The sequence below is a fragment of the Muntiacus reevesi genome, chromosome X (genome assembly GCF_963930625.1).
Source record: "Muntiacus reevesi chromosome X, mMunRee1.1, whole genome shotgun sequence".
NCBI classification, from domain to species: Eukaryota; Metazoa; Chordata; class Mammalia; order Artiodactyla; family Cervidae; genus Muntiacus; species Muntiacus reevesi.
In genome coordinates, this window is record NC_089271.1 from 63,587,631 (window position 1) to 63,596,181 (window position 8,551).

The 8,551-nt window shown below is 54.2% G+C and overlaps 1 protein-coding gene across 1 annotated transcript; it reads right to left on the reverse strand.

The window, feature by feature from the left end:
- Positions 1–2,647: 2,647 nt before the first annotated feature.
- On the reverse strand, positions 2,648–6,448 carry LOC136154499 (uncharacterized protein CXorf49 homolog). Its single transcript, XM_065916760.1, has 6 exons — positions 5,141–6,448; positions 3,997–4,062; positions 3,745–3,805; positions 3,011–3,034; positions 2,822–2,856; positions 2,648–2,710 (listed from the first exon to the last, which is right to left on the reverse strand). The coding sequence occupies exons 1-6, from the start codon at positions 6,446–6,448 to the stop codon at positions 2,648–2,650; spliced, it is 1,557 nt and encodes a 518-aa protein (XP_065772832.1).
- Positions 6,449–8,551: the final 2,103 nt, after the last annotated feature.

Sequence of the window (8,551 nt, forward strand, 5' to 3'; positions counted from 1 at the left end):
CTGGTGGGGTGTGGATGTGACGGGGAGGGAGCATCTTCCCAGGTGTTGGACAGGTAGCAGAATCAGGCAGGTTGGGGCCTAGGGCTCTCCAAAGCAGCTGTCACTGTAGGCCAGGCTGAAGAAGGGGCATGAGGGGGAAAGGCAACAGGGGTGCCCTGAATGAGGCCGGGTTTCTTCATTCCTCCTACCCCCTGCGGCTCAGATGGATTTCTTTAACCTATGCCTCAAGCCCTGCCACGGATTTCCCACTGGAAGTGGAAGGTTTGGGGCTGAGCCAAGGCCTGTGATGTCTATGTTTCCAGCAACATTATAGTGAGGTAGTTGGTCTGAGCTGTGTGTTCAGAGGAGGGAAGGGAGCCTGGTAGAAAGTGAACAAGGGGTTGTGTTCACACCATCACACCTCCACTTCCCTGAGCTTCTCTACTTCCTCACCCTGGTGACCAAAGTCCCAGGCCCCTCTCTGCCCAAGGGTGGTGCTGATGCTGGTGCTGAACTTCTCCCCAGGCACAACTTACCTACATGTCTCGGTGGGCAGAGACCTCTCAGCTGGATGGTCTCTGGCAAATTTACTCACTCGGACAACAGCGAGATGGGCTACACCACCAGGCAATAACCACTGGATCAGCTGCAAAATAAGTGATCAAGCCCACCTGCTCCAGGGAGGGGTTTGAGTGGAAGGAGTAAGTCCCACACATGTTCTTTTCTGACCCTGAGGTCTCTGCGGGTCCCAACCCTCCTGCTCTGTCCACCTGACCTCATGCCATGAGCCCCGGAAGGAAGTCACCATGAGAGCATAGGGGAAGGGTGGACCCAAGTGCTCCCCATTGCTCAGGTGCAGTCACCCCTAACTCCCCACAAGTAACCCAGGTTGGGGGGGTTCTCCTGTTTCTAAGATGGGCAGCCATATCCCATGTACCCTTCCCATTTTTACCCATCCACACCCTCAGCAGTTGGCAGACATCACAGAATTGCAAGTTAGGATCCAGTGCCTCCTCCAGTGACTCCAACATTTTGAGATGTCCTGTCCTGAGGTTTGGTGAACTCCATCCTCTCCTTCTATGTTTTGGTAATGTGACAACATCCCTTGAATAAAGCAGATCCGACCCTTGCTTTGGCTCACTCAATGCCTTACCGGATCTGGACCAGTCTCTTACTTCCATTACTGCCTGAATCACATCTTTCTGCCTCAAGGGGCATTATCCCTGATGACTTTTATTCACACAGAGAGATGCCCAGGCACAAGCTTTGAATGTGCTACCCACCATCAAACCCTCTTTTGTGAAATAAAACCATGGTGTTTCAGGAAGGGAGTCAGGCAGAACCTACCCTCACTTCACTCAAATACAAATGTGTCCCTCTGAGTCACAGGCTGACACAGCCCTGGGGTCTTGGCTAAGAGAAGGAAGTCCTCCTCAAACTTCAGGGTGGGGGGGAAATTGAACACAGATTTCAGACCCTGTCTTGGGTGCCCTAACAAGTAGTCTGGCAGACTGAGCTGGGACACTCCGGGAAATAGCATTTGCAGGAAAATCTATGTCATGGGGCTGATGGAACAGTATTTGATGGAGACCTTGTAAGAACACAGACTTACCAACCATACTTGTCATAGAGCCTGACAGGCCCCTTTCCACCCAAGGGCAGAGAGACATCCAGGCTGCAGGAGTGTAGGCTGGTCAGCTGGCTAGGGCAGGGAGGATATGAAAGCTCCAAGGACTGGACCATCCATCTCTAGCTGTCAGGGTGCACTCTGCCCCAGATTGGCACCAGACGCCTCTCCTGACTTCCAGCTCAGCAACTAACCTGAGCATTTCTCCTGTATTCCCTGTACCTTCACTCCTGCTCCCCAGTTCACTGGGTCCAAGATTCATCCTCATGCCCTTTACTGAACCCGAGGAAGTGGGAGCAAAAGTTTTGGTGCCTGAGTCTCAGGGGTGAGTGCTAAACAGGAGAGGGGGAGAGTATGCAGGTTCCTGCTTGCAAGCTGGTACTGGGGGGTGGGGTGGGGATCCACTGAGAGGGTAGGGCCCAGGAAGGGGGAAGATGAGCAAACCTGTGCCTGTTACCACCTGCTTAAGTAAACATGCAGGCAAGGTCATGGATGACAAGCCAGGGGAGGGATCGAGGGTGCTCTGACAGGAAAGCAGAGGGGTCAGGGTAAGCAGGACAATGAGTGCAGTGAGGGAAGGGTGAAAGACTGGAGCTCTGTAAGGGGGTCATGAGTTCCTTCCGACAGGGAAGCAGAGTGGCAGCAATGAATGGAAACTGCTAAACCCCAGAGGAGGGTGTTTAGAGAAATAGAAAGGGCCTTCAGGCAAAAGGGAGGACGTGCCAATGTGGCCAGACAGAGGCCACACAGAACACAGACTGGGGGCGCTCCGCTGGTCTGATGGCCTGGATGGTAGCAGAGGCTGACCCAGAGATCCCAACACTAATTCCAGAGGTACTGTTCTGGAAAATGTTCTGATGTGGAACAGCTCCCCACCAGGCCTCGTCCCACTCCCTTAACCCCTACCCCCCAGAGACAGGGCAGAACACAGAACATGAGAAGTCCTTTAATCAAACACTGCTGTGACACTGGGCAGAGAGGGGGCAAAACAAAGGGCAGAGGATGCCCTGGTGGAGGCAAAACAAGAGGCAACAAGCTTGGCTATAGCTCGCCGGCCTTGGAGGTCAACTGCTGCTCCTCTTGCAGGAAGATACTGGACTCAACCTGTAAAACAGCAGAATCAGGGAAGAGCCTCAAGCCAGGGCCAGCCCACAGCCTTGCTCAAGAGCCAACGTTGTGGGAAGGGGCATGCAGGGTGTAACACTCACTTCAAACGATCTGGAACTTGTCAGCCAGGTACCGCTTGGAGGCTGCAACAGGGAGAGGCATAAACAGGTGCTCCAGACAGACAGAATAGAAGCCTGTGCCCCTGTCCCCGTGGGGAATCACCTAGCCCTGCAACCTGAAACACACATACCCCCAACCACGATGCAAAGAGCTCTGGGCCTGATCACTCCCCGCTACCGGAATTAAATGTGGAGCCATTTCCTAAAAGGAGACAAAATGTGTCAAGAGCTCTCAAGCTCCGGGCCATGCCCAAACCATTCAAAAACTGTCTCGCGAACAATCCAACAAGACCCTTAGAGACCACAACAGATCAACAGGGCATCTCTACAAGTCCTATCAGGAGCTCTCTAGGACTCGTCTGGCTGGCAGAGTATGCACGCAGTCCACACAGTACTTTGCTACTTGTCCGCACGCCCAGCTGAACATGCACCGCACACTCCACGGACAGGCTTGATAGGTTCTCCTCCCCACAGGAATGCTGATCCCTATAAGGCCCCCTGCACCTGCAGCCCACCCCACCACAAGGGCCCACCCTGCTTCTGCACTAAGAACCTGCTGCTCTCTGTCCCTGGTTCCTCATACCAAGTTGCTCCTTAAGGTCGTCTATTTCTCTCTGTAGCACCAGACACTAGGCAAGCAGACACAGGAGGAAGAGAAATGGTTAGTATACACCCGCCTCCCCTCTCCTCCTCCTCTCCTCTCCCCCGGGCCCTCCATCCCAAAGCCAGGTGTCTAGACTGGCAAGGGAAAAACTTTCCTCCGGGGAAAGGAGGTGGGCTCCCTCCCTGGGGTTCGGGATGGGGGTGGGGGGGCCCCACACATGTCAGTTGAACTTGGACCCAGATCCCACCATGGGGTTTGGGTGTGCATTTCCAGGAGCCAGAAGAAGTATTACCCGAGGACACCCCTGCCTTCCGGGTAGCTGCTGCTGTCTTTTCGGTCTTGGGGGATGGTCAGTTGGTTCCTGGTCACCTGAGAGGGAAAGGGCACACAATCCAGCTTCCCAGGTTCCCAGTGAGGTGGAAAGGGCCAGGTCGGGTCTAACGTGAGGTGAGGCCATACCACCCTCTGCTAGCATCAAGCCTCCCCTGCTCTGCCCGGCAGGCAGTCCAAATCTTCTCTCTGGGCCTGCCCCTCCTTTTCCTTAGGGGCAGCCATTTCACCACGATGGTCGGCAAAGACTCTGGTTCTGGGTTCGAGCCTCCCAGAGCGGCAGCCACAGCCAGCACCTGGGAGAGCAATGTGGGCAAACAGCACTTCACGGAAAAGGCTATTAGCCTGCAGGTCTACGCCCAGACTAGCTGTTGGGGCACTGCCACCGATCACCCCTGCCAAACAAATCCCACACAGAAGGTGAGGGGGCCAGGTCCAGCCCTGTTGACACCCTGTTTCCCATGGGAGAAGCGGCCTGAGAGCAAGGCTGAGCCCCCAGAAGAGAGAGAGAGAGTCAGAGACAGAGGTTTCTGCCCTCACCCCTGGCCTCCTCCCCACATATCAAAACCCAGGACACTCACCTGAGGGGCCAGGCCCTCTGGGCATGACTCCTCCCTTGTTACTGGCCATGGGCTCTGAGTTTCCTGAATCCCGTGCCCCTCTGATGTAGAGGTTGGCGCTGCTGTGTTCTCCATGATGCATCCATGGACAAGATGGCCCTGGCCTGTCAGTGGTCAGCTAAAAACAAAAATTTCTCACTAATCTGGAGTAAGGGTGTGTGTGTGTGCACACGAGCGTGTGTGTACCAGTGCATTTATATGTCTGTGTCAGTGTGTGTGAGAGCTCGAGTGATTCAAGACGGAGCTGAGGCAGGGAATTGGAAAGAGAATTGAAAGGCTGATCACTTTAGCAAATTCTCTCTCAGTCAGCCCCAGGCCAGTAGGCAGAGCTGAGCTGGGGTCAACAGTTTGGCACTGAGAAACCTGGGCACCCTGCAAGGAAGGTTTGGGGAAGAGCTAGGAAGTAGGAAGCAGGAAAGTGATGCATCTAAACACCGAAGCTCTGTGAAGCTTTTAAGGGGTCCCCTCAAATCAATTCAGCTATCAGCTCTCCCTTCCACTCCAGCCCCAGCCTCGTGGAGGAGGCTGGAAACAGGCCAAGGGTGGAGAACCGAGCCCAGCACACCCGAAGTGCTACCTTAACGTTTGTCCCTAGTAAAAGGATCCCAATCTGGCATCCTAATGACCCAGTGACCGAGGGCCACCCAATGACGACCCCTGAGGAATGGAGAGAGGGACAAGGGGTGAAGACCTGTGCCGTGGGGAGGGTGGGAGGGGGAAGAGTGGGGAGAGAGGAGGGGTCTGGCCTACTCACTTGACCCTTTGGGAATGGGTCTCTATTTGGGTCGTTGTCTTCTCCCGACACCGCCATTGCTGCCACCAACTCCTGGGCTCGCCTAGCCACGGATTTCTTCCCAGCACCGGTGTGCTTGAACTCTTTGACTCCCGAAGGGACCAAGGCCTCCTTCTTGGACCTCCCGAGCAGCGGGATGCCGGAGATTGGGGGGAAGGTGGCCGGTTCCAGGGGAGTGGCCGAGACTCCCTGCCCCCAGGAAGGGAAGGTTCTCTCCACGGCAGGTTTGGAGATGCCCCCAAGGGATTTCTTCTCCTGGACCCCCTTCCTCCTAGGAGTGGGCCACGGCCCACTGCCTGTAGCGGCAGCTGCAGCAGCTGATACTACTGCCACTCCCGGGTAGCTGGACAGGCTGTTCCCCTTCCCCCAGAGCACGCTCTGCACTTTCTTAGGGGTAGAGATGTCCTCCTGCTCTGCACCGCCCTGCCTGCCCTGCTTTTCCACAACTGAAATTAATCCTTGCGGAGCCGAGGACAGGCAAGTGCCTGGCACGTTAAGGAGATTCTCCCTGCCTTGGACATTCGAGCGTCTGGGTGTGTTCCCAGGATCCTCGGGGCTCTTGAGCTTGGCCCGGCCTCCGTCTTTGGGAGAAATGCTCACCCTCATCAACTCTATCTCACTAAACTCCTCAGAGGACTCGGGGTCAGACAGCAGCCCGGCTGGATTTTCTGAAGGAGGCCACTGGTGATCCACAGCCACGTTCAACCTACTCTTTGTGCCTCTTTTAGGGTTCCCCCAGGCCCGGCCCGCCTTGGGCCCGCCGACCCCGTTAGGGCCAGCCTCAGCCTGTGCCGCTTCCCCACACTTATGGGCGGCACCGCCTCGATGGCAAGGACGTTCCTTGAGGTCCCACAAGTCAGACACCTCGCCGACCGCGTAGCTCTCCTGGGACAGGTATCTGCTGATGCCCAGCACGTTCAGGTAGGCCATCTGCTGCAGGATGGCCGCCATTGACTCGTCAGCCAGCTGCAGGGCATCGCCCTGGTCGTCGGCCGGGAAGCCAGACCGGCCTTCGCGGCCCCACAGCACCGGCCCTCCCGCTTCCAGCAGTTCCCGCTCTGACTCAAAGTCCTCAGGGTCTGGGAAGCCACCCCCGCCCTCACCCTCGCTGCTTCCAGTTGCCCCCGGCTCAGGGCCAGGGCTGGGGCCGGGGCCGGGGCCGGGTCCCTGCGGGGCTGTGAAGCTGGCCTCAAGGCCGCTGGTCCGCTCCCCGCAGTCTGAGCCGAAACCCGCTCCCGAAGCAGACACCTCATCATCTGGGGAGCTCATGTCGTGAGATGGATTGCTGCCAGATCTGGGGCGGTGATGATTTATCTGGGTCGCGGTGGCGGCGGTTCGGGCAGGTAAGGCGGGCGGTGTCTGGAGTGCGCAGTCAAGCACCAGCCGCACCACACGCAGGAGATGGCTGCAAATAACGCGAGGCTTTCAGCGCGCCAGCCCTGCCGCCTCCTCATTGGTCCGCTTCCTGCCAACCAGCATGCGCCTTGTTTGGCCATCCCCGCGAGGTGTAACCAATGGGGTCGAGGGCCTCCGCTGGTTTGCTGCCCAGCCCAAGGGCCATCCCGGCAGTTTGGAGTTGGTGGGTGAAGGTGATCCTGCGAGTATACCTCTGTCAAGCCTCTCTTCCCACCTCCTCCTGTCCCACCTCCCCTTTACGCTTAGAGTCACATCCCTGAGCCCTGACTGTGTACAAAATGGGTGGAGCGGGAGGCAGGAGGGTACTGAGGGCGCTGGTCTCTGGGAGGTGAGGATGAAACGTCAGGATGGAGGCGCTGGACGCCTAGCACGTGCTGAAAGCACTTGCCAGCCTCCCTTCCACCACAAGTCTTATGACCCAATGGGAGAATGGGCAGAGGAATCCCGCACTCAGTGATGAGTGGTCGGCGTACTTCTCCCTAAGTGGCCAGAGGACAAAGGGATCGTAGTTTTGTTCTGTAACATCTCTGCCTCAACTGCTCCATCAAACGTTCTTGGCAGTCAGATTTGAGGGACAGACTGGGGTTGACCTTGCTCCCTCAGCTCTTTTTCCAATCTGAGGCAATTGAAAGAAGAGAGAATCTCAGTGTCCATTTACACTTGCAAAGGTGCTCACGACTGCTGATTCTTGAGATGTAAACTAAAACAACTAATCAGGTTTCACACACTAGGAAGACAACCTTCCAAGAGCTTAACCATTCTGAGAGTGGGAGAAGTTAGGAGCAAACCTCTGTGAGGTAGGTGCAAGAAATCTATTTGGGAGGTAATTTGGCAGAATCTCTTAAAATCAACTTATACAGCAGGACCCAGTGCCTGGCACTCTTCTAAGTGCCATACATAAGTAGTAATGCTTCCTTGTGACACTCCTAGGACTATAGTACCAGGGATTACCAGCCTCTTACGGGGGAGGAAAGAGGTACTGAGAGGTTCAGTCACTGAACCAAGGTCATTTGGCCTGTGTGGATCAGTGGTAGCATTAAAACCAAGCAATCTCACTCCAGAGCCCTTGCTTTGATCCAAAGATCTTAAAACTTAAAAAAAAAAAAAGGCCCCTTTTATTCTCTTCCAGCAAGTCTGCTACCTGGCACACCCTCTGTAAGTGAGGGTGTATTTCTAAAATCTCTATTTTACGCCATTGGTCTATTTGTTAAATGGCAGTGCCACACAGTTTTGATTACTGTAGCTTTGTAATATTTTGAAATCAGAAAGTGTGAGTTCTCTACTTTTTTCTTTTTCCAAATTGCTTTGCCTATTAAAGATCTCTTTAGATTCTATTTGGACTTTAGGATGAAGTTTTCTTTTTCTGTAAAATATGCCACTGGAATTTTGATAGGGTTTGCAGTGTGTAGATCAATCTGAGTAGTGTGTTAGAAGAACAGGTCCAATGGAGTGTGTGTGTGTTTGTGTGTGGAAAAGAATTGACTCATTCAATTATACAGGCTGGTAAGTCCCAAGATCTAGAGGGTGACTTGGCTAGCTGGAGACCCAGAAGAGCCAGTGGTTTAGCTCTAGTCCAGGTTAGAAGGCCTAAGAACCAAACCAATAGAGCTGATATTTCATTTTGAGTCTAAAGTCAGTAAAAGTAGCTGATGTCCCAGTCCTAAGGCTTTCACACAGGAGGAATTCTCTTACATGAGGAAAGTTTGCCTTTTTTGCTTTATTGAGACTATCAACTGATTAGGTAAAGTCCACCGACATTATCGGCGGGGAAGGGGATTTGTTTTATCCAGTTTACCGATTTAGATGTTAATCTCATGGAAAAGCACCCTACAGAAGCACCCAGAATAATGTTTGACTAAATATCTAGGCACTCTGGACCAGTCAAGATGACACATAAAATTAACCATCTCAGATAGTGTGGACCTCTTAACAATATTTAGTATTCCAGTCTGTGTA